This window comes from Benincasa hispida, chromosome 9 (assembly GCF_027475165.1).
Source record: "Benincasa hispida cultivar pf3 chromosome 9, pf3_genome.v1.1, whole genome shotgun sequence".
Taxonomy (NCBI): domain Eukaryota; kingdom Viridiplantae; phylum Streptophyta; class Magnoliopsida; order Cucurbitales; family Cucurbitaceae; genus Benincasa; species Benincasa hispida.
The window spans coordinates 81,139,828-81,166,176 of NC_143486.1; the positions used below are offsets into that span (position 1 = coordinate 81,139,828).

The 26,349-nt window shown below is 36.0% G+C and overlaps 1 protein-coding gene across 6 annotated transcripts; it reads right to left on the reverse strand.

The window, feature by feature from the left end:
- Positions 1-12,628: 12,628 nt before the first annotated feature.
- Positions 12,629-25,936, reverse strand: LOC120085726 (uncharacterized). Of its 6 annotated transcripts, none has more exons than XM_090317573.1 (8): positions 25,650-25,840; positions 24,854-24,943; positions 15,132-15,505; positions 14,227-14,454; positions 13,764-14,118; positions 13,548-13,675; positions 13,273-13,408; positions 12,629-13,084 (listed from the first exon to the last, which is right to left on the reverse strand). In XM_090317573.1, the coding sequence occupies exons 3-8, from the start codon at positions 15,473-15,475 to the stop codon at positions 12,845-12,847; spliced, it is 1,431 nt and encodes a 476-aa protein (XP_090173699.1). In that variant the 5' UTR covers positions 15,476-15,505; positions 24,854-24,943; positions 25,650-25,840; the 3' UTR covers positions 12,629-12,844. The 6 variants fall into 6 exon arrangements, with proteins under 6 accessions (XP_090173699.1, XP_090173701.1, XP_090173702.1 ...); XM_090317575.1 differs by having other exon boundaries at positions 24,854-25,142; positions 25,650-25,774; XM_090317576.1 differs by having other exon boundaries at positions 25,631-25,754.
- Positions 25,937-26,349: the final 413 nt, after the last annotated feature.

The following is a 26,349-nucleotide window of genomic DNA, read 5'->3' on the forward strand; positions in this document are numbered from 1 at the left end:
ATTCCAGCATTGCAACACTCCTAACGGTGCTGATTTGTTTTAGCTGAGGGGTAAATTGGTAATTTGGCTTTGATTTTTTTCCTAAGTGATCCTTTTGGTCTATCTTGGCTTGATTTAGCTCCAAATTTATTGTGATGACTCCATTGTTGTTAGGATCGGATTTTACCTATAAAATAGACATTTTAAGTAAAGAATTGAAGTAGAATTAATGGAATTAACATAGAAATCATACTTCTTTTCAAGACCTAACAAAATACCCTCAACTTAACTCTTGGTCGTCCCGAGCAAGTTAAAAGTAGAAATATGCATTCATTCAAGCAAAATATGAATTCGTTTATTCACTGTTTATTCAAAGTTTCTTTCACTCAATCAAATGGTTTATTCATTCAATTGATTTACACATCAATTGACTCTCATCTCTTTTCTCAAAGGTCAAGGAAGTAACAATAAAACATCTAATTAGAAGTTTAAAATTTTGCTAACAAAGAGTTGAAACTTATTTTTGAAAAGAAAAGATATTTTTCTTGGAAAATCATAAAAGAAAAGACTACTAATTTTAGTTTATTTAAAGGCCAAAACTAGTGGAAAGGTGACATCTATGTCTCAATTCCTCTTGGCCCTATACTGACCCGATTATCGGTTTAAGATATACCTAAATTGCATTAGAGAGAGGAAATTCTAAGGCAAGGGTGCCTTTTTAAACTCACACACACAAAACTTAATTAGCATTTCTTTTACCTAGAGCGATAGTTTTCACACTCACACTGTTGGGAACCAATCACTTTTTTTTTTGTGGGCCCTAACAGAAACATGATGAAGGTAGCTCTTTTCACGTCTATCCATGCACACACACACATATTAGTGAAAGTTATATTATTTTGCAAGCTTGCTTTATTTATTTTTTTATACTAGCATCTTTTTCTTTTCTTTTCTTTTTTTTAGAAGGCCCTATTTTATCCTCTTTGTCTAGATTTGCTTCTTTGACAAGATGGTTGTTCTTAGATCAAAAGTTGTCCTATCGAGGTGATAAAGAAAATTAAGTAGATAGGATATTTTGAAAAGTTTTAAGATTCTAAATAAATCTAAAAAGGCTAAGTATTTGATTTTTTTTTTACGAAAATAAAAGAAAAATAAATTTTCTTTTGAAAAAATGGTTTCAAAATTTTGTTTGAAAATTTTAAGATGTCTGAAATTTTGTTTGTATCTTTACTTGAAAGAGTGCGTCACAAAATTTCATTGATAAGAATGAAATGATTGTGTAAATCAAATGATGCATAAAACAAAATGAATAAGATTCTTTTATTGTGTTTTCGTACATTCAATCTTTTATGCATTATTCATTTATAGAAAAATGAGTAAAGAGTCATAGAATAGCATTCTGGAGCATTAGGAATTCAATGGTCATGTTCTCAAAGAATCAAAATTATACTAACAAAATGAATCAGAGCCTCAATCATATATCAAGATATATCATATCAGAGTCGCAAAATCTATGTAATCAATCTAACTGATCAACAATCTATTATCCCGAGCTTAGATGCTCAAGAGTTTCAGAAATGCATTTATATAATTCTATATAGATCATTATAGAGCAAAAAACTTTCAGTAAGACTCACTTTTTTACAAAGCTAATCAAAGAATGCCAAAAGCATACAGTGTTACCCCACCCCCAACTTAAAGATTGAACATTGTCCTCAATATTTAAAATATGCAAATGAGATCAAGGATAAAAAGGAAGGGATGTAGAGAGAAACTATCCTGGTTTTTGAGATTGATTATTCTTTTATTGAGAGAATGAAAATTCCTTGTTTTTCTTTTTCTTTTTTGAGCTTTTCTTTTTCTTCTTGAGATTGCCTACAAAGAAAAAAAGAATCAATTATTCTTTTTATTTGTTAACAAAGTATGCTAAGAAAAAAATAATAATAATAATTTTCCCGACTTTGAAAATTTTTAGCGTCGTTTGCTCAACGTTTGTGAAGAGTGGTAAATGTATGAGGGATTAGTCAAACGCAAGCCCAATTGAACTTGGTTTACATGCCCTCCATTGTAGATTTTAAGTTTGTGTCCGTTCACCATGAAAGTCTTTCCTATTTCAAGGAACTTCAAAATTTTCAGTCTTTTTAAGCCCTTTCTTCTTGGGGATTCTTGAAACAACTTCCCAAAGATTTGATCTTCTTAGAAGATGAGAGAGCTTTGGGCTCAATCATTTCTTCCTGCATTTTAAAAACAGAGCAAAAGTTAGAAGCCTTATTTTTGTTTTTGGTATTAGAAACAAATTTTGAATTAGAATTTTGAGTTAAAGGTTTTTCTTTTACACAAACTTTATTTTGAGATGTTGAATCTATTTTTAAAGTATCAACATTTTGACAAAAAATGTTTGAAGATTTTAGATCATTATCTTTTGAAGAAGATTGATCATTTTTGCAAAATTCAAGAGAAGAATTATAAACATGCATTTTGTTTGAATTATCATGATTGCAAAAATTAAGAGATGCATGAGAAGAATTATGTGAAGTCCAATCAAAGTTATAGTCAATAGAAGGAGCAACCAAACAATTAGAACTTTTACACAACATAGAATTTACAATATCATCAAGCTCATCATGTGTATCTATGGAGCAAAGAGACAAATATTCTTTGGAAAATTTCATGGCATCATAAATGTTGAAAGACTTTACCTCTCCATCAAATTCTACCGATAAAGACCTCTTATCTACATCGATTCTAGTTTTTGATGTTTTCATGAAGGGTCTGCCAAGTAAGATAGTAGAAGAAGAAGTGGAGTAAGGTTCCTCTATTTTCAAAATAGAAAAATCAACTAAAAAGATTAATTCACCAACTCTTAACAAAACATCCTCTACTATACCTAGGGGTTGAATATATGACCAATTGGCAAGTTGTATGCAAATAATCGTTTTTTATAGGCCATTCAGTTTTAGGTCTTCATAAACATGAAAAGGCATGACATTTATTGAAGCACCTAGATCTAGCATAGCATGAGTAATGATCATTTCTCCTATCTTGTAAGGTAAAGTAAACATTCTAGGGTCTCTACATTTTTTAGGCATGTCATTTTTCAATAAAGCAGACACATTTTTACTCACAGTGACTCTCTCCTCCTCTTTCCCTTTTCTTTTCTTTGTACATAAATCTTTTACGAATTTTGCATATCTAGGAAGTTGTTGTATGTCATTTAGTAAAGGGATATTGGTTTGTACATTCTTAAACATTTCAAGTAGTTCTACATCGGTGTCCTCTCCTTTAGGCTTAGCTAGTCTACTGGGGATGGTGGCCTTGGGCACATACGGGTCTACCTTAATGGGAGAGTAGTTACATACATCTGAAAAGATGGAAATTTTCTTAGATTCATTTCCCTTGTTTTCATGCTCATTTACCTTTTCTGGCTTCTTGGGAGATGATTGAACTGGGTTAGTACCTTGAGAGGAGGAAGAAATTTCCTTACCACTTCTGAGAGTAATTTTGCTTACATTCGCATGCTTGGATTGAGCGGGGAACTTGCTGGATGATTTACCTTGAAGTTTGCTTACCACAGTTGAAAGTTGCATGATTTGTGTGCCCAAGTTTGAGAAGCCTTGTCTAGTCTCCTGTTGAAAGGATTTGGTGTCTTGTTGAAGTTGTTTTGTTTCTTGTTGAAGTTGGATATTGTCCTTTTGAAAATTGTGGAGTTCCTGTTGAAATTTTAAGGAGTGGCCAGCAAGGGATTTAACTACGTCGTCGAGAGACGTACTTGAGGAGCTTGAAAAAGATTGGTTCTGGTTTTCATATTGCCCTTGAGATCCCCATTTGAAATTGGGATGATCTCGCCACCCTTGGTTATAAGTTTGCTCGTGGATGTCGTACTTCCTCTTAAATCCTCCAATGGCATTATCTTGGGCTTGTGGGAAAGCCTTAGATGTATGTCTGGCTAATCCACATGCTCCACATGTTTTAACTTGAGGACGATCTTCTTAGGCAACCTGAGTAAAAAGAGAAACTAGATTAGATACTTGTGTCCTTAGTTCACTTACTTCACTAGATTGAGAAACAGTGTGATCGAGAGTCTTTGTCCCAAAATTCTGAGAGTTCTCCGCCGTGATTGATATGAGTTAGCTTGCTTCGATCGATGTTTTGTCTGCTAAAGCTCCATCGGCGGCCGCATCAATGTTACTCCCCTCTAATGGAAGTAAACCTGAGTAAAAATATTGGATTAGATACTATTCAGATATTTGGTGATGTGGAAAAGAAGCACACAATTGTTTGTATCATTCCTAGTATTGATACAAAGATTCTCCAACACTTAGCTTAATTACATATATTTCTTTTCTTATATTATGTGTTTTAGATCCCATAAAGAATTTTTCTAAAAAAAATTTCTTCAGTCCGCTCCAAGTAGTAATGGATCTTGCCGGTAAGTAGTACAACCAATATTTGGCCACATCCTTCAAAGATAAGGGAAAGACCCTAAGATTGAGTTGCTCTTATGTTACCTCGTGTGGGCGCATTCCATCACATTCCATCACTCGAACACAGCGACCGCAACACAGCACGATCAATATGACCACCACACGAATACCGCGAACTCAACGAACAACCTCCAAAAACCTCGACTTCGTCGAGTTGAGTACGACGCCACCACAATGGCTACCTTGGTATTCTCGATGTGAGAATCTAGAAGTGTGAGCTCTGTGTGGTAGAGAAATAAAAATCATGAAAATGATCGAGCAAATGGGAGATGACAATGGTCTATCGTATAGATGATGCCCAATCGTTTAACAAATGCTCTATGATCTTTAGAAAAAATTCCGTGATCGTTTAGCTAATGGCCAGCTAAGTGAACTATCGTGTAGTGTCACTCCACGATCGTTTAGTCTCTCTTCAGCTACCGTTTAGTGAATCCTATTCACTTGACAACCTTTCCGTGAGAACTTGTCGAGAATAGCAACTATTTCTCAATTCTACTAAATTTAGGAAAACATTTTTCCTTTTATCTCACGGTTACTATGAAACCACCAATAACCTACAACTCAATTGGTTATTAGAGAAAAAGATATAATTATCCAATAATTAATATTATTATAAATATAAATGCAACTTAACATATTATATTTATAACCTATAGTTTTAATATTTCATCTCATGAAACATAATAAACCATAGTTCTTTTTCTATTTCATAGTACTTAATGTAAATCTCATTTACATTAATTCTCCACTTTATGTATACATCACACCGATCATATCATATGTTTATCAATTTGAACATTTCAAATCAACACCAAGAATTGATTCTCAACTTGAATCCATTGAGTACCAAGGGGACCTTATAGACCTGTAGCTCGAAGCTCCAACCGTACGTGAATAACTGACTAAACTCTTTAGTCACGGGATCCACCATTCCTTAATTGCCAGACACTCCATTAAAGACCGACAGTTGAACTCTCCTTACTATAGATATATTATGTGTCCATACCAACCAATCAACAGTGCGATAACCCTTCACAGATCGCTCGTAAGTACAGCTGGCCCAATAACCGTTATGTCACTGTAGTTATATCTAATTCCTTAAGTACTGATCCCTCTAATGAACATAAGTCATAGTCCTACTATGACTGAGTCCTCTTCCAAAGAGAAGTTGTGGCCACTATGTTCAAGACCTGGAATCAGCCCTTAAAGGAGCAATCTATCTACTTTCATCTGCATCGGGAAAGAAGTGAATTCCATCTTATGTAACTGAGTTCCTAGCTCCCAGATTAGACAAATCACCAAAAGGTAGGTATGTTGAGTTGGCGATCTGGCCACTCTCACCCATACTAATAAAAGGACCGCCCTCGAAGGCAGGAGTTTCCAAAACACTCAGGATTGAGGTCATGTCACCTATGGTCTTTTTGGTGAGATGTAAGTCTCAAGTATCAACGGTATTATATAAAGAGACTAGTCATCTCGTGGTCCGATCTTATACAAACTCTTTGTATAGGACACCCTCGCTCGCATGTCTCCACATGAATGGTTAGGATCTACCATCGTAGTAGTTCACAACACTCGTAAACCTCTATAAAGTGGGTTGTATCCATAGTGTCACCAGGATCAGGTATCCCTCCTTAATCATTATACTACAAACCTTTTTAGGTTATCACTTAAGACATGATTCACTTGTATATCTCATATACATGCTTAAGTTTACATACAATAACCATGGAGTTTTGTTTATTGGACATGAGTAAATGCCAAATACAATAGCTCTTAATTTATTCATAACAATGTGTACAGTTTACAAACTACGAGACTTCGGGAGAATTAGGACATCAATCTCAACAATATCCCACTTGTCCTAATGCCTCGGGAGACTAATGTACAATACATGATAAAAACAAGTACAATATACAATAAAATAGGGCACACACTATACCCCAGTATCATCTCCCACTTGCCCTAGACAAGATGCCGCATGTCCTGTAGACCCAGACTCTTCAGAAGTCCCTCGAACACTTTAGCCGTGAGAGCCTTTGTAAATGCATCAGCAACATTGTGCTCCGACGCGATCTTTGTGACTATCATATCACTGTGATGCATAATCTCCCTAATCAAGTGGTATTTCCGTTCGATATGCTTGCCTTGACGATGACTCTGAGGTTCCTTCGAATTTGCCATAGCCCCGCTGTTATCACAATAAAGAATGATCGACAAATCCATATTTGGAACAACTTCCAAATTTGTAAGGAATTTCCTCAGCCAAATAGCCTCCGCACTTCACAAGTGGCTACGTATTCGACTTCCATAGTGGAGTCCGTGATGCATCCTTGCTTGATACTTTGCCACGCTATAGCCCTTCCATTCAAAGTGAACAATGACCCCAATGTCAATTTACGAGAATATCTATCGGTCTAAAAGTCAGAGTCGGTGTATCCTGTAAGGATCAAATCCTTATCTTCATACACAAGCATGTAGTCTCTCATTCTTCGAAGATACTTGAGGGTCACCTCCACCACCGTCCAGTGATCTAATCCTGGATTGGACTGGTAACGACTGACAATCCCTACTGCATAGAAAATGTTGGGTCTGGTACACAACCTTGAGGTGTCTTAGGACATTGATCCTTAGACAAAACGATTCCATGCCTGAAGGGTAACAAACCCCTCTTGGAATCCTGCATCCTATATCTGATCAACATTTGATCGATGTACGATGTCTGAGACAAGGATAACCTCTTGTTCTTACGATCCCGAATGATCTGGATCCCTAGAACATAATGCACCTCACTCAAATCTTTCATTTGGAACTTAGCAGCTATCCATTTCTTAATGTCATCAGAAACCCTACATCATTCCCAATGAGTAGGATATCATCCACATATAGTACCAGGAAAGCTACTGAGCGGTTGATGAACTTCTTGTAATCATAAGGCTCATCAACGTTCTAATCAAAGCCAAATGATTTGATCGCACTATCAAATCTAATGTTCTATGATCTAGATGCTTGTTTCAGCCCATAAATGAACCTAATAAGCTTGCAAACTCTTTGCTCTTGATTTAGAACTACGAACCCCTCTGGTTGAGCCATGTAGATGGTCTCCTCAAGATTACCATTAAGAAAGGCAGTCTTGACGTCCATTTGCCATATCTCATAATCATAAAATGTGGCTATGAACAGGAATATCCTGATAGACTTGAGCATGATAATAGGTGAGAAAGTTTCCTCATAGTCCACTCCCTAAACCTGGGTATAACCCTTTGCCACGAGTCTAGCCTTAAAGGTTTGCACCTTTCCATCTACACCTCGCTTTCGCTTATAGATCCACTTGCACCCTTTAGGTCTTATCCCATCAAGCTGATCCACAAGCTCCCAGACATAGATTTCATCTCTTGGTTCATGGCTTTAATCTACTCATCTTTGTCAACATCTTCCATTTCTTGCTTAAAAGATAATGGATCCTCGACCCCATCATTTGAAATGACGTTATGGGCTTTAGTCAAACAACTCATGTAATGATCTGGTGGGTTCATAACCCTCCCACTACGTCGAGTCAGTCTCAACTCTTGAGCTGGTTGACTAGATGCACCGACCTCAACAACTCTTGTTGATCTATCGATCTATTCAACAACTCTTGTTGAACCCTCAGTAGTCTTAGTCTTACTAGAAATCTCACGTAAAACAAACTTACTTTGCGGTTTATGATCCCGGATGTGGTTTTCTTTTAAGAAGATAGCATTTGTAGAAATAAACACTTTATTCTCACTCGGATCATAGAAGTATCCACCCCTTGTTTCCCTGAGGTAGCCTATAAAAACGCAAACTTTCGAACGTGGTTCCAACTTCTTCGGGTTAGTCACAAGCACATGGGCGCACACCCCCAAATCCTGAAGTGGCATAAACTACCTTTACGGCCTCTCCACAACTCAAAAGGTGTTTCATAAATACTTTTCGAGGGAACGTTGTTCATAATGTAGCATGCAGTCTCCATTGCAAAACCCCAAAACGAGTCTGGAAGATGAGCATGACTCATCATAGATCGAACCATGTCCAACAAGGTTCTGTTTCTCCTTTCTGATACACCATTTTGCTGAGGTGTACCTGGGGCCAAGAGTTGGGACACAATCCCATGTTCTATCATATAGCTCTGGAATTGGAGAACCATATACTCTCCACCACGATTATATCGTAGTGTTTTTATTTTCTTACCTAACAAGTTTTCAACTTCAGCCTTATACTCCTTGAACTTGTCAAGAGCTTCAGACTTACATTGCATTAGGTAGAGATACCTGATGCTTAATTTTATGAAGTGGAAATGTGGATGATATGCATTGATGAAATTTCATTGCGCGGAATCCAAGTGTAAATTCCACTGAGTTTCCTGGTAAGTCCAGGGTCGAACACAAGGACTTGTAAAAACAGGTTGCGTTGATAATTTTTAGGAAAACTTTGCAGTAACCAAATAAATAAATTGTTGGTTTGTTGTTGATTGCATTAATGAGAAAATAAACAAAATGCGACGGATTTAAGAAAAGTCAGTTGTGTGATAGATGCACTGAGTATGCGATGAATGAGTTGAGAAGATCTTTAGCTAGCGTTACTTGGGAATGCGTCAGACTATGCGACCATGCTACCACCATGCACCATAAGTCATTTTCCAATGCAAATGTGATGCTCCTAAGTCTAGGACGCATGTGTTGAATGCAAAAGTGTCCATAGAGCTTATCCCTAAGTCTCTACTCTTGTCCTATGCGACGATGCAAAATGCATAAAAGCAAGATGATTGCATACAATCATATCCTATCTCTAGGATGCATGCGATGCGTTGATAACAAATAGTGCTCATTCCTAAGCTCCTATCTCTTGTTTATGCGTTTTAATCTGACTCTCCCAAGCCTAGATTCTAACCTGACCTTCCCAAGCCTAGATCCTATCCTTAGACTACCCTCCCGAGTATCTCTAATGGACGAATGAAGCATACATAATATAAAATAACCGCATAGCATGAAGATTCCCTAGTTGTGCTAGCTAAATGCTTTTCAATCCATTCAACTAATTTAGCTACTCATGCGTAAATAACAGAGAGTGAACAGATATAGAGAAGTAGATTCCATTTTAATAAATGAGTGGAGTACAAAATAACAATGGAAGTTAAAGGTAGAGAGCCTAGTAGCAATTCCTTGCTGACGGAGGCTTTTACACTGTAAGCTCTATTCGGTTCTAAAGATGTTCCTGCTTCCGCAGGCGTCGGCTGTAAACGCAGAAATTTGTTCTTATGTCACACAACGCATGGATGATTATAACGCAAGTTTTGTACTATGATGCAAGTTCATACCATAAACTTGATGACATAGATTTTATGCAATGATATGTGATACTACTTCTAGATATACGTTATTAACGAATGTTCTTGTAGTATGTTGTGCGTTGTCACAAGTTTCCTTGTGTTGAAACCAAGTATAATTTCACCGCAAATTTCTCGATGTGATCCGAGGTCGAACACAGGGACTGTTTTAGGTTATTACGTTATGTTTGTGATATATGCGACCAGATATTTTTCAATTATAAAAGAATTTGTGTACAAGTAATCAAACATGCGATAAAATAAAGTAAGCGGTAAAAATGCGATAATAACATAAATTGCGTTAAAGTAAATTGTGATAAAGTAAATCTAAGCTAAGATGATACAAGATACAGGTTTCATGATACAAGATACTGAGGTCAAGGCTGGCTGTGAAGATTATGCAAAGATCGTGTAATGTGGTGACAAGTCTTATGTACGAAGCAGAAATAGAAGAGATAACTAATATAGACAGCGCAAGTTCCTTAATTATGTTAAAGATATAAGTATTGTTCCACTTTTCCCTTAGCGTACACCTTTCGGTGATCAGCCATGTTCCCACATCTAAATGGTGAAACAGGGACGAACGTAATGAACGCATAAGATTCGAATTGCTAGAACCAATCTGGTACATGTCAAACAAGATATAGTTAACTCACAGGAGGGAAAAAATTTACCTTGGATATATTCCAAAAATTGTTGAAACCATGAATTTGATGGAATATGCACCTCAAAATTTCGAAAATCATGGTAGTGAGAATTTTCATCCCATCAACCATCAAAGAGGAGTCTAATCCTTGCAAAACCATAGCAAAAACAGTAGCTTATTAAAGAAACCACAACAAAATCCAAATCGATGAACTATAATGGCCATTTTTTTACAAAGTGATATTTTTTTCCAAGTTGTTAAAATAATAGCAAAAAAAATATATAAAACTAATTTATTAAGAATATGAGACTATATGGCTAATTTATTAAGAATAATTATGAAAAACAATTCAAAGATTTGAATAAAATTGAATATGTATAAAATAATGAAAAACCACTCAAAGATTTGAATAAAATATATGGATAAAATAAAATTTAATCATATATGGATATTTAAAATATAAATTTGATAGAAAAATCTGGATATTTAATTAAGATGAGATTAGTTCGAAAAGTGGTTAAACAGAATCTCAAATAATAATAAAATGTGAAGATTATGTTAAGCAAAATTAGGACTGCAGTTGTCAAAGGAATATCAGCAATTGCCTTGTATACATAACTTGAACCAATTTTTTATTCCATTGTAGTTTCATCAATTTGGGGACTATGATAAAACTGACATCAACCACAAAATATCTTTATCTTCAACAATATTCGAATTGGCAGAACCAATCTAGTACATCGTCAAACGAAATATAGTAACTCCACGGAGGGAAAAATTTTACCTTGGATATATTTCACAAATTGTTGGAACGATGAATTTGATGAAATATGCACCTCAAAATTTCGAAAATCATGATAGAGAGAATTCTCTTCCCATCGATCATCAAAGAGGAGTCTAATCCATTGTAAATCATAGCAAAAACAGTAGCTTGTTAAAGAAACTACTGGTCATTTTTTTACAAAGTGATATTTCTTTTTTCCAAATCGTTAAAATAATAGCAAAAATAGTATAGAAATATACCGCTAATTTATTAAGAATGTATATAAAAAAATTATGAAAAACATTTCAAAGATTTGAATAAAATTAAATACATATAAAGTAATGCAAAATAATTCAAAGATTTAAATAAAATATATAGATAAAATAAAAGTCAATAATATATAGATACTTAAAATATAATTTGGTAGAAAAATATGGATATTTAATTAAGGTGAGATTAATTCGAAAAGTGGTTAAACATAATCTAAATAATAATAAAATATAGAGATTAAGTTAACTAGGTGTTCTTGAGACCCTGTTTTAGACCCTGTTTTTTATTCTGTATTTGTAGTTTCGTGAGTTGCCATATTTTACCATTTTTAATAACAAAATCTTAAACTTTTCCGTACGCTTCAATTTCTCCCTACCTAGTTGTATAAAAGTTAAAAAGGATGAGACAGAGAATGCTCTCTATAAAAGAGCTCACAAACTCGCAAAATTCTCATGCGAGTTTTCTTAACAAAGAAATTTTAACCTCAAATCTAAGCGTAAAGATTTAAAATAAACCAAGGTCCGGTCAACAATTGGTCACTTTTTAACCGAGTTTAATTAATTATGATGATTGTTTTTCCATTTCCCAATGTATCACACTGTTACCACTCCTATGATCTTAATTTTTCTCACCTCTTCTGTATTATATATATATATACACAAAGGTTGTAATTTGAAAAACAAAGGATGAGATTTTGCTGTGTATTTCTGATTTCACCACAACGAAATTTAATAAAGGAATGCCAGCAATCAACAGTCAACAGAAAGACAAATGAAATCATTCACAAAGCAAGCTGGAAGGACAAGTAATTATTCAAGAAAGGAAAACCCAAATCAATGCAGCTAAAAAAGAGTAATACGATATGCAACTGAAATGGTTCTAAATACAAATGGTTCCACATAATGAAGAAAAGGCGAAAGAAATAATCCAAAGTGTTACAAATTGAAAAATTGGAACTTCAAAAACCTATAAACACGTAGCTTGCTTTCCTAATCTGACCAACAATTGGACATTTCAGCTACCAAACGCCTTCAGAGTTTAGATAATAACCACCTAGAGCTAACATATAAACCCGACTCATTTTTTCTGTTAACTCTACGGTATTGTTGTTGCGGGAAAAAGAAAAATGAACACCGAAGTAGAAGCGCAAAAGAGAAGGCACGGAGATTGTGTCTCATCTCAAGATGAAATTATCTGTGCTCTTACAATGAAAGAAAGCTAGAGCTATACCTGGTTCTTCGACTTTATATCTTAAGATTTGTTAACAATAAGACTCTGAAAATCCCTAGGCACCAAAATTGATAGGGAGCTCTTTGGCACCACCAAAGTATAAATTAAACTGAATGAAAAAAAGTTTAAAAACCAAACAGACCCAGTTCACTGACTTTCTCCTTCTCGAAGGTCTCGAAATACTGATAGATAATTGTCACTGCAAGTAAAATTCCAGTTCCAGAACCGATTGCTCCCATGAAATCAGCCAACACGGTCAATGCACCAATGCACATTCCTCCAAATGCTGCAGCTGTGGGTATGTAACGGTTCAACTCTTTCTGTAAGTTAGATTCACGGTGTCCAGGCATGACCATTTGTTGTTCCTGCAAATCAAATCAAAGCATCGGCAAATCAGGAATCACTCAATCGAAAGTTCTACACTTTTAATTCTTAAACTACAGTGAGCAGACTTTTCATTTTAACAATTTATTTTGTGGAATAGATATGACAAAATCTAGAAGGATCTAATTTAATATTTCACTGAAAGAAAGCACACAGGATCAAATCATACCTTCAGCTGCTTGGCCACATCTCTGGCAGAGGAACCAGAAACTTCAATCCAAGTTTTTGAGAAGAGTGCACATGCTGATAGCATAAAGACAAGATAGAACAAAGCATGGAAGGGATTGGCTGCCATATCAGCTAAGCTGAAAGAAGAAACACCACATATTACACAAAAAAACCACATAGGTGATAGGCAATATAGAGTACATTTTTTTCTCTCTATATAGTTTTCTTTGGGGTGGTGGGAGAGGGGGGGTCATTAGCAGGAACTAAGGATATTACCTTGATGGTGGGGTGATGTAATAAGCAAGGCCACCAACAGGGATGGATTGGCCGTTTGAATACTCAGATTCTTTCCATATACCCAGAAGATTCACCAGAAAGTTCCCACTGTACTTCCTGTACAGTAACTGCAGATACAATTCCATGCAATCAGTTAGGTGGAAGCACCGGCAAAGTGAATATTAGGTGTGCATGAATGTAGAAAAATAAACTTACCTGAGAGATGAAGTAAAGGTTGGAAACAAGAGCAGAGTGAAGGATAATTGGCATATTGGAGGTGTAGAAAAGCTTAATTGGGTAAGAACCCTGTTGCCCACGAGAGTTCTTTGACCTCACAGGCAGAACCACCCGGAACCCTTGGAAGTAGACAACAATTAAGAAGATTAAAACTGTAGCAAGCAGATTTGTCACATTAGGAAGATTCTGCCTATAGAATGCTTCCCGCAATGCACGAACTTTGTCTGTTCGGGTAATCAGCAGATGGAATAATGCAATCACAGCTCCTTCAAATTCAGCTCCTCTTCCACTGTTAATGGTGGTCGGACTAAATGCCTTCCAAATAATGTTCTCACTGCAAAATCCAGACAATTTTGAAAAGTTCATTAACGACAGTGTGACCAGAGATATGTCAACACATAAATTTGATGAGAAATGATGACAGAAAGGTAGGAGAACTTACCACATGTTGGTTGCTATGAAGAGGGAAATTCCAGATCCTAAACCATATCCCTTCTGGAGAAGCTCATCCAAGCATATGACAACAATACCAGCAAAGCACAGCTGAACAATTATAAGAATAGCATTTCCCACGCCAAGTTGGCTAACGCTACCATACATTCCCGAAAGAACATATGCAACTGCCTCACCAACGGCTATCAGGATGCCCAACAATTTCTGTGCACCATTTCTGAGTGGAAAATAATAGGAAAAAGATATATGCATTTTAAATTAGAATCCAGGAAAATGTGGAACAGAAAAGAAATCATATTAGCAATATGGTATCACGAATCTCAAAAAGGAAATATTATTGTAAAGGATCAATGCATTTTGCATTCAGGTAGAATAATAATAACACTAGGAAAAATGCAATGCTACAAACTTTAGGAAAACAATAGAAACCAAAGAAATTAACCATTGGTTAGTAAATTATAATAGATATCATCATACTAATCAACAAGAAAGGCCAGCCACAGTAATTCAGGTCGTCATTGTTCACCAATACGCATGACTTACTGAAAATAAACTATAGCATGCATAAGGCATCCAACTTCAACTACAAACTACGGCTTTGTTACAGATATTTATTCAAACCAAGTATTTAATGTGGGCTATGATTCAAGTAGATTAAAAAAATGCTAGCAAACAAATTTCTTTGACAATATAGAAAAACTACTGCAGGGAACGATTGGAAATGGAACATCTACGGGAAAAGATCTTCAATGAATGTAACAGGAGGATGCATGGTCAAAACACATCATTGTAAAATTGCCAACCCATATCAAATAATATTTCCATCTACTATCTCCAACAATCAGCAAGCGCAGTAAATAGACAAACAGATTGTGAATTTATATAAGAGCTTACAAGAGAGCCCGGTCCTCCCGCACATTGTTGTCGACTTCAATAATCTTGGACCCGACCAGAAGTTGCATCACCATCCCAGATGTGACGATCGGGGTGATCCCAAGCTCCATGACAGTACCACGATTGGAAGCGAGGATCACACGCATCCAATAAAATGGATCTGCACCTGTGGTGGAGTGAATCCCATACAGAGGAAGCTGGCTGCATACCAAGAAGATGAAGAGGGCGATGACAGTATAAATAACCTTCTCTCTGAATGGAATTTTCCGATCGGCACTCTGCACCTCAGGGAGAAACGAAAGGAACGGCCTGACCAGATGAAGGACTCTAAACCCACCACCCATCTTCCTTCAGCCAACTTATTATCAACAATGCTGAATCAAAATAGAGAGAAAAAAAAGGTCAATAATTGAACATTAAACATACCCATTTGACAGATCTAGAAGGCAGAGAGACAAATCCAGATTTCAATCGATCCTTAGAACAAAATTGAGAAATTGTCCAAAATAACCCCTTTACTTTTCACATTTCAAAACTAGCATGCTAGTTTTTCTTGGGCCTTCTCGGGCAAGATTGTGCCCGAGATTGTATTTGAAACGTTATGAATTCAAATTACCCAGTCATTTGAAAGGACGAAAATACCCCTACTTTAAAAAACCCTTTCATATACACGAAGACCATTCCGAACGATCCAGCTCCTCACCTCGCTCGAGCTATCCCTGTTTTCGCTTTGAAATTTTCCTTCCCCACGGTTATTTGCATCCTTAAGCTTACTTATTTTAGAGGTATTTCACTATTTCCTTCTTTAAGTATATTGTTTCGTCTTAAATTAGAGGTTGGCTAGGGTTTTAGAATGTACCTAAAATATATGCGAAATTTGGGTTAGATATTATCTTTCTTGCAATATTTGTTCCTTTTTTTGTGTATGTTGTCTATTATTGATGATTTTCGGGATACAATACATGCTATTTCAATTGAATCTGTTTGAATCTGGGCCTCTGATCGTTTGGATGTGTACCGAGATTGGGTGTAAAACCATCGAGTTTTGGGCATTTTGAATACGATCTCGAGTAATTGTGGCCCGAGCTCATCCCCAAGATCTTATACGTAATGGGACCAAAACCCTAATTTCGTGGCCCGCCAGTGTAAATGGCCCAAGCTCTTCATTATTAGGACATGATCTCAGGCGAGTTTTCCACCGAGTTCTTCATCGAGATTTAAGGCATATTCCAAATTTATGTGTATATTTTGTTGTTGTTTTTCCTATTTGATTGTTGAGTTGAATATTTGGCTTGTGTTATGTGTGACAAATAGCATTGGTGACTAAGATCCGTACTAACCATTTTCCAACAGATCTAACTTCTTGTTCTCGTCTACCAAAAACAGTATGGCCACTACTACAAAAACAATGTTTCTCAATGTTTTTTCAGCGTCAAATGTCACTCTTCTTGACATTTTAAAAACATCAAGGAATCCAATGTCAAGAATGTAGATGTTCTCGACTAGGAAATAACGTAAAAAATAATGACATTTGACATGTTTGAAATCTAAAGAATATTGACGTTCTTGATAAATAAAAAAGTTAAGAACAGTTTCACTTGATATGTGAAAAATGTCAAAAATATAGGTGTTCTTGACAAGAATAAAGTGTCAAGTGTAAAACTTTTTGATAGTTTCCAATTGTCAAATATATCTATATCTTGACATGTTTAACTCGTCAAATATGTATGTGATTTCTTTTTAAAATTTAATATACATGTTTACCTATAAATTGTTCTAGTATTTTGATCCAACAATCACAATATTATGACAAATATCCATCAAACCAAATAAACAACCAAACACGTTTTCAATCTTAAGAACCAAAATTTCCTCCAATACCTTTGACAAAAGATAACATTCTTCAACATTGTCATTATAAAACTTTACAACTCCATGAAGGATTTTTTAAGTTAACTAGAAGAATATGGACAGACCCATATGAACATTTCCAAAAAAAATATGAGGAACATAATTTTAACAGTCAGCCCGATATGAACAATTTCAAAAATTACATTTCCAAGACTTCTATCAAAACTACAATCCCACCCCATATTAACAATACCTTTATCCATAATTGTAAATCTAGTAAGAAAAGATGATAAGCAATGATCTAACTTAAACAAAGGGGTGAAAACAAACAAGTTTTTAATACATACAACTAGCCATTTCTAGCTCTACAATATCACAAACTTGAAGAAAGTAAGACAATTATAACTCTTCAACTACATTTGTGCATTAAGTTAACTTAAGCACGAAAGTTTTCATTCAGAAAACCAAATTAACACGGAACCAAGGAAAGTAATACTCAAGCAACAAAAGCCATTGAATTGATATCAATACCTACATGTTCTAGTTTTTAAGATGGATCATAGTAATTTCCCCTTCCGATATTTCTCCGGCAACCTTCCCTTCTTCCAACCAACATTCCTTCCATTAGAGTATACTATTCAAGTTACTCTCAATGGAAATCGAAAGCTGTAAGATAAATGGTTATCCCTACTGTATTTGGACTGAGCAGAATCGTTTTTTCATTGAGGATATGGAAGCTTGTAGGGTTCTGTCCCTCTCAAAGACACAACTGCTATGGATGGTAGAGGAGGCTTCTAAGCTAGCAGCAAACTTGAATAACAAATATTTCCTCAGTAAAGACAAAGGCTGCGATGGAGTCACAAGTTTATCCAAGTTCAAGGATACATCAGGCTGGGTTTTGAGGTTTGTTATATGGCCGTCAACTGGAGGTCGAAGCTTTTTTCACGTACCAGAAGGTCCAAAGCATCAGGGTTGGTTCTCTTTCATAAGTATGATTAAAAGTTTCTTTAAAAAAATTGAGGACTCAGGTCTGCTTTCAAAGAAAATTAAAGATACAGTGTCAAGCCCTCAAGTCAAATTTGGATCAAGTTTTGCGGATGTGGTAAAAGGAAAAGAAGAGTTCAAGGGGATTATCTCATATTCTTCTTCTAAAATGGGCAGCAAACAGAGGAAGACCCCAAATACAAACCCTACTAAACAGAACAAGAAGGTCATTTGGGTTCAAAAGAATTCTGAAGTGCTTAAGGAAGATTTCAACAACTTATGGATTATTTCAAGATTATTTGTATTCAACGACCGGAAGGAAATATCAAAAGTATTGAATCAGGCCTTTCAATCGGAGGTCATTATTAACCCTTTATTTGCAGATAAAGCTCTTATCAAGTTAAGCCAAGGTTCTTTCGAAAAGCTAATTGATGAACCAGGCAAATGGCAATCAATCGGCCCCTTCCATTTACTCTTTGAAAAATGGAACAAATTCAAGCATGGCAGACCTATGGTTATGGAAGGTTTTGGGGGTTGGATTTCAATAAAAAACCTACCTTTGGATTATTGGAACAGAAACACCTTTGAAGCCATTGGAGCCTACTTCGGAGGAATGGAAAAAATTGCTTTAGATACCCTTAACCTCACCAATTGTGTTGAAGCAAGAATTAAGGTCGCAAGGAATTTATGTGGATACATGCCAGTTACGATCGAAGTTAAAGATGAATCAAGAGGGAGTATATTCTTGAATTTTGGAGATATACAATGTTTAGATCCTCCCTCATTAGTTAAGGATGATTTATTTATACACAATTTCTCAAATCCGATTGATCTAGTCCGATTGAAGCAAGTGATGAAGGATGAAGGAGTCATGGTTAATGAGCTGGAAAATGAATGGTCATTCCTTGAAGCTGAAGAGTCCAAACCAGAGTTCTCAAGAAACCCCTCTGTTTTTTTGAATCTGCAATAGATGCCTAGGAAGATGAGAGGTCAGCCTTCATTATCTGACTCACATCTATCCAAAGAAGTCGAAAAGTCCCCTTTTAAATTTTTACAGAATACAGACCAACCACCCTGCGTGGATTTAATTCCCGGTTCGGCAGTGGAGAAGACACCTCTTGAAAAACCGCGGAATACGAAACACCACCCTCAAGTAGAAGTCACAACTTGTTCAGAAGAAGTCGAAGAGTCACCTGCCTTAAAGACAAAAGAAAAAGCGGTCGGTTCAAGTGCCTTTTTAGGCCCCTCTCTCCTACTTTGGGCAACGAAAAGTCCAATGTAATTTTGAACACTCCAACGCATGTTTTTAATAAGGCAGCAATTAATTTGAAGACTTTAGTCCGCCAACCTCTTGGAATTCAGCCTCCCCCTGATCAGTTTACCTCCCCGGAAGTTGAAAAGACTCTGAAGAACTTGGTAGTTGATTCAGACGCATACTCTAGTCGAAGCTCACACCTCCTCAAACCATTTCCCAAATACTTTGCAAGAAGAAGAAGATCCTCTGTTAAATCATGGTCTTTAATTGCAAATTCAGACCTTTTGGAAGATTGTTGCGCCAGGGTACAAATTCCATTTGCCAAGACAGAAAGGTCAATAATTTCTCTTCCTAATCCTTCTTCACTCACTCCTCAGTTGGTCAAAAACTTAGAACCTTCTTTCCCTTCCGTGCAAGGATCTCATTTCTCTGAGTCAAGAAGACTTTCACAAGGCTTTGATGATGTCTCAATAGTTAGTGTCAGCAGTGAAGAGTTGGATTTTGAGGAGCATGATCTCAAAATCAAGGGTAATGAAGACCAAGACGAAGTTGTTATGAACTTCAACCTTCTCTTCCAAAATGAAGAGTTACACGAGTCAGAGAATATAGAGTTACAAAAAGATTAGTTATAAAGAAACTCCTGAAAAAAATAAATCCGGATATTGTTCTGCTTCAAGAATCAAAAAAGGACAGTTTCGACCGTCCATTCATAAAAAGCCTATGGAGTTCAAAGGATGTGGGTTGGACTCTTGTGGAAGCGCAAGGCAGATCAGGATGCATCCTATCTTTGTGGGATGAAAGCAAGATTTCAGTATTGGAGGTTATCAAGGCAGAATTCTCTTTAACAATAAAATGCAATAATGCAATACCATTTGTAAGAAAGTGTGCTGGATAACAAATGTTTACGGTCCAAACAACCACAGGGAAAGAGGAAAATTGTGGACTGAATTAACCTCATTAGTAGAAAGCTGTGAAGATGCTTGCTGTATTGGTGGGGATTTTAACTGTATCCGAAGAAGACAAGAAAGATTTCCATTGGGAAGAGCAACTGAGAAATCAGACACTTTAACAACTTCATCAGAATTTCAAATTCCTATGTCAAATGGAAGATTCTCTTGGTCACGAGAAGAAGAAATAGTTTCAAGATCGCTCATTGACAGATTCTTCATCACAAACAAATGGGATGATCTTTTTGAAAACTCGAGAGTTTCAAGGCAAGCTAGACCAATTTCTAACCACTTTCCTCCTTTGTTTGAAGCTGGACCTTCTCCTTTTAGATTCCGTAATAGTTGGTTACTTAACAAGGATTGCTGAAGAATTATTGAAAGATCCTTAAATTTGAAAGGCAACAAGGGTGGGCTGGTTTTGTGTTCTCAATCAGATTAAGAAGGCTGAAGCAAGCCCTTAAAAGATGACATTTGGAAGAAACAAAACAACAGAAAGCTAATGAAGATGCACTCTTGGAAGAAATACGAAGAAGAGATTTGATAATGGAGTGTCAAGAAGAATCTTCTTTTGAGGAAGATATAAGAATCTCCCCAAAAGTTGACCTAATTTCCCTTTACCAAATAGAGGAAAGAGACCTCATTCAAAAGAGTAAATTGAATTGGTTACAATTGGGGGATGAGAATACAGCTTTTTTCCACCGTTTCCTTGCAGCCAAAAAATGGAAAAGCTTAATAACGGAGTTAATCAATGATCAAGGGGAAGCAACAAAGTCTTTCAGAGAAGTAGAAGGAATTTTGGACTTCTATAGCAATCTTTATTCAAAAATTCAGGGCTCACATTCACTATCTCAGAATTTGAGTTGGCCAAGGGTCTCTACAGATCAAAATAGGTGGCTGATTTTTAGTTTTAATCTAGCAGAAATTAAGGAAGCAGTAAAGTTGTTGGGAAGAAATAAAGCTCTAGGACCGGATGGCTTCACCATTGAATTTATCCTAAAATTTTGGAATTTATTAAAAGACAACCTAAAGGGTATCTTTGATGAGTTTTACCACAATGGAAAGCTCAATTCTTGTATCAAAGAAAACTTCATCTGCCGAATCCAAAAGAAATCAGAGGCAGTCTCAGTGAAAGACTTTAGACCTAACAGTTTATCTACTATAATCTATAAGATTATAGCCAAAGTTATTGCAGAAAGACTCAAGAAAGTAATGCCTAGCCTTATAAGTCCAACTCAAAGTGCATTCATTGAAGGTAGACAAATCCTTGATCTGGTCTTAATAGCTAATGAGGCAGTAGAAGATTACAGAAGGGTCTTAATAGCTAATGAGACAGTAGAAGATTACAGAAGCAAGAAGAGAAAGGGTTGGATTTTAAAGCTGGATCTTGAAAAGGCTTTTTTGATAGAGTGGATTGGAATTTTCTTGAAAAAACCCTTCATGAGAGGAATTTCCACCCCAAGTGGATCTCTTGGATTTTGGATTGTATCTCTAATCCAATGTTCTCCATTTTCATAAATGGAAGACGAAGAGGAAGAATTAAAGCTACAAGGGGAATTAGACAAGGTGACCCCCTCTCTCCCTTTTTTTTCCTTTTGGTTAGTGATTTGCTTAGTGTATTGGTTGACAAAATCTGAGAAAAAGATCTGTTTGAAGGCTTTGTGGTTGGGAAAAATAAGGTTCAGCTCTCCATTCTTCAATTTGCTGATGATACTCTATTTTTTTGTAAGTATGACGATGACATGCTAGACAATCTTAGAAAATCCATCACTTTGTTTGAATGGTGCTCGAGTCAGAAAGTTAATTGGGAAAAATCTGTCATTTGTGGGATAAATATTGAAGATTCAAAGTTGAGGGCAGTAGCTTCAAGGCTGAATTGTCAATTAGCACACCTTCCATTCTTATATTTGGGCCTCCCTCTTGGGGGGGATCCAAAGAAATTGGATTTTTGGCAGCCGGTCATAGATAAAGTACACAAAAAACTTGACAAGTGGAGAAGATACAACTTATCAAGGGGTGGAAGAGCTACTTTGTGTAAATCAGTCCTTTACAACCTTCCAACCTACTACATGTCCTCTTTTTCAATGCCTGAAAAAGTGATATCAGCCATAGAAAGGACCATCAGAAACTTCTTTTGGGAAGGCCATAAAGGTGGAAAGATAAACCATTTATCAAAGTGGGAGCTAGCTTCTAAAAAACAGGTAGATGGAGGTCTCGGGCTAGGAGGCTTGAAAGCTAAAAACTTGGCTCTATTAGCCAAATGGGGCTTGCGGTATATGAAAGAACAACCCTCCCCGTGGAATCAAGTTATTACAAGTATTCATGGCAGCAGCCAATTTGGTTGGCACACATCCGGCAAGGTTCATTGCAGTCTTTTCAAGATCTTGGTTGAATGTTGAGAATTTGGCAGCTTTTAAATTGGGAAATGGAACCAAGATTGCATTTTGGCAAGACCCTTGGCTGGATTCTTCTCTTCTAAAAGATAGATTCCCTTTCTATTTGGCTTAACCACCCATCCCAATGGTTCAGTATCAAACTATTGAGATTCTCACACCTCTACATAGACACTTAACTTCAGAAGAGCCCTAAAGGAAGATGAGATTCTAGAGTTCCAAACCTTATTAGCCTTGTTGGTTAAGCAAGTTTTAAACAATAGGCAAGATACTCGCTTTGGTCCCTTGAAAATAATGGCTCCTTAGTTAAATCACTGGTAAACCACCTTTCTTTGACCCCTCCAATGTCAGCCCACCTTTCTTTGGCCCCTCCAATGTCAGCCAGTCTTCAAAAGGGTCTTTGGAAGACCAACAGCCCTAGGCGAGTTAATATAACAATATGGATAATGCTTTTTGGAGCCCTTAATTATTCCTCAAAGCTGCAATGAAAGCTACCCTACTACTATATTTCCCCCAATTGGTGTATCCTTTGCAAATCAACTGAAGAAGATCTCCAACACCTATTCTTCGACGGTATTTTTGCCTTTAATTGCTAGAGAGAATTTCTCAACTGCTTCAACACCTCTTGGGTCTTCAATAATTCATTTAGAACAACAACTACTTTTTGGTCCATCTCTCAAGAAACACACTAATTTACTTTGGATTAATGGGATAAAAGCAGTGTTGGTTGAAATTTGGTTTGAAAGAAACCAAAGAGTGTTCAATGGTAAGAAAACTCCTTGGTTTGCTCGTTTTGAGGCGGCAAAGCTCAACGCTTCTCTTTGTTGCTCCCTTTCTAAATGTTTTGAAGCCTACTCCTTACAAGACATAAGCTCAAATTGGCAGGCGTTCTTACAAATGGAAGCTTAGTTGTTAAACTTACTCCGATGGATGTGGCAGCAGATTTAAACTTTCTTTTGTAATCTCAATTGTTATATTTTCCTTGTTGTATTCTTAGTTCTATGCAGCTTCAGTTTGTGAAGCTTTTACTTGTCTTTTTCTCATTAGTATTAACTTTTTGCTAGCCTTTAAGGGCTCATCAGTTTTGATGGATGTGATGAGGGTGCTATGGGAGTGTCAACCTAGTTGAGATGTTCGGGTACGCCTACTGATCCTTTAGTTTCTTTCTTGGTTATTTGTATTCGCCTTTATTTCCAAGTACATATCTTTTGTACTAAATCTTAATGATTAATAAAGGTCGTTTCCTTTTCAAAAAAAAGATGGATCATAGTAATTTTTTAAAGAAAACTAAAATTCATTATCAATAATCAATTAGTTTTTAAATAATTATAGAATCTTAATTAACCATAATTCAAAAACTAAACACACTTCAGTACTTCTAAGCACTTAGAAAGTGAATCTAAACACATCCCTTGTCAATCCAAACACAATGTATGCAATAAGATGTTTAGAAGTGGAGAAAGTGTTTGCAGGCTTAATTTTCAAAAATTAAAAACAAGAAACCAAATAGTTGAGGCCATACCAATTTAATTTAAGCATTTAAAAAAAAAATGGGGATTTAATCTTTCAACTTTTAAAATTATAAATTTAGTTTATGGACTTGATTTTTTTAAAATTCTATCAATCTATCCAGTACAACATTGAAAGTTTTAGTTGTTTTTTAAAATTCATCAAATGAGGTCATACAACATTGAAACTCTACTTGGTCACTCAATGATCTGCAAATTTATAATGGGCACTCAATGGTCTGCAAAAAGGGAAGCCAAATTGCTTCCAAATACATTCAAGAATTGTCCACAAACAAAGCAAAGTAGCAACAAGTTAAACAAAGCAAAGCAGCAACATTTTTTTTTTTTCTTCAAATGGGTTATTTGTTTTGTTTTTGTTTTGTAGTTTAAAATTTGAATTGGGCACTCAATGGTCTGTAAAAAAGCAAGCCGAATTGCTTTCAAATACATTCAAGAATTGTCCACAAATAAAGCAAAGTTTTTTGTTTCTTCAACTGGGTTATTTGTTTTGTTTTTATTTAATAGTTCAAACTTTGAATTCGGCACAGTCAATGGTCCGCAAAAGGGGAAGCCAAATTGCTTTCAAATACATTCAAGAATCCACAAACAAAGCAAAGCAGCAACAATTTTTTTTGTTTCTTCAAATGGGTTATTTGTTTTGTTTTTTATTTCATAGTTCAAAATTTGAATTGGGCACCCAATGATCTGCAGAAAGGGAAGCCAAATTGCTTTCAAATGCATTTAACAAATTGTCCACAAACAATAGAGTGCATCAGCTAAAACCTACATCAGATGGGGTGGCAACTTTTGGCAATTCACGATCAACCGCAAGCTTCGAAGTTGCAGGTCGAGGGGACCGGTCAATCGAGAGCGAGACCTTTGCAAAGGAGAATGAGAATCAAACTCTGATTTAACAATCCCTCTATTCAATTTGCTCACCCTAGGAGTTGCAGGTGACGTCTTGTTGGGAATTTCAGGTGTAGAAGATATGTTAAGAATAATTAAAATGTACTAATCAAAACCATACAGAAATGGAGCAGAAACCAAATAATCCAAACAAAGCCATCCCAAATTCCCTAAGAACATCCACAGAAAGTTGAATTTTAGCAACATTTCATCACCCTTGAGAACAATTTCATCTGAAATGAAGCAGAAACGATAGATCCAACAAAAAAAAGCAGCGCAAACACTAATTCTCTGAAAGAAAAAGCCTAAAATTACTTCCAAGTAGATCTAACCGACATAGGATGAGATCTTGAAGAAACCACCGTCAAATCAACAACCAAAATGTTGACACAAAGAAATCCAGAAACAACAATAGAGCAGCAGGAAAAAGGGCTCCCTTATCACACGCTAAAATAATAGAGCAGCAGCAAAACCAAATAATACAGAAATATTAAGAATAAAAAAAAAAAAAACAGAAAAAATGCCAGGGAAAATGGCTCCCTTCACATGCTAAAATAATAGAGCATCAGTAAAATCAAATAATACAGAAAGATTCAGAATCAAAGAATAGCACCAAAGGACTCCCTTCTTCACAAATCAAATAAATTCAAAGCCTTACAGGTGGTTTCGATCGTTACCGTCTTTGATGTGAAAGCACCGGCGGCAGCGTGAAAGGTCTTCTCGACAGCGTGAAAGGTCTTCTCGGCAGCGTGAAGGCACATCCCAAACACTAAGTTCACGATTTCACAGAGGCGGCGATCTTCACACGATTCAATATTTTGGGTTTCTCACGCTTACGTTTAATTTGGAGAAAAAAAAAAGTAAAAATAAAAGGAAACTGGGTAAACCAGCCTAAATTAAAATTTTCTTGGAAATCAGTGCACGACGAGAGATATTAAGAAAATATAATATAATAATATGTAATAAAATAAATAAATATAATATAATATATAAATAAATAACAAAAAATAGATTTCTCCGCTTTCACTAATCTATTTGGATTGATCATCAATGTGTCTTTCAAGACCCACCAAATGCCACTATTTGTAGTCTATTTGACAAGTAAGAGGTGGAGAGATTAGACATTAATAGTGTGTAATATTGAGACATAGGGGTAATGGATAAGTGACATATGGCTAATGCACACTAATAATAGACATCTACGTTATATCTAATTTAACATATTTATAATACTCCCCTTAGTTGCCCATTATTTATGAAATATGTCTCGTTAAAATCTTACTAGAAAAAAAATCCACTGGAAAAAAATCCTAGTGAAGGAAGAAGAATACATATTTCATATAATCTAATACTTTTCACAAGTATATTTACTCCCCC

Excerpts from the sequence above, each read along its gene's own strand:
- LOC120085726 (XM_039041887.2), bottom strand. The coding sequence starts at position 15,475 with ATGGGTGGTGGGTTTAGAGTCCTTCATCTGGTCAGGCCGTTCCTTTCG. Across the intron at positions 14,455-15,131 it reads CGGGAGGACCGGGCTCTCTT|AAATGGTGCACAGAAATTGT; the intron begins GTAAGCTCTTAT and ends TTTTCCACTCAG. Across the intron at positions 13,676-13,763 it reads ACCTTTACTTCATCTCTCAG|TTACTGTACAGGAAGTACAG; the intron begins GTAAGTTTATTT and ends TTGTATCTGCAG.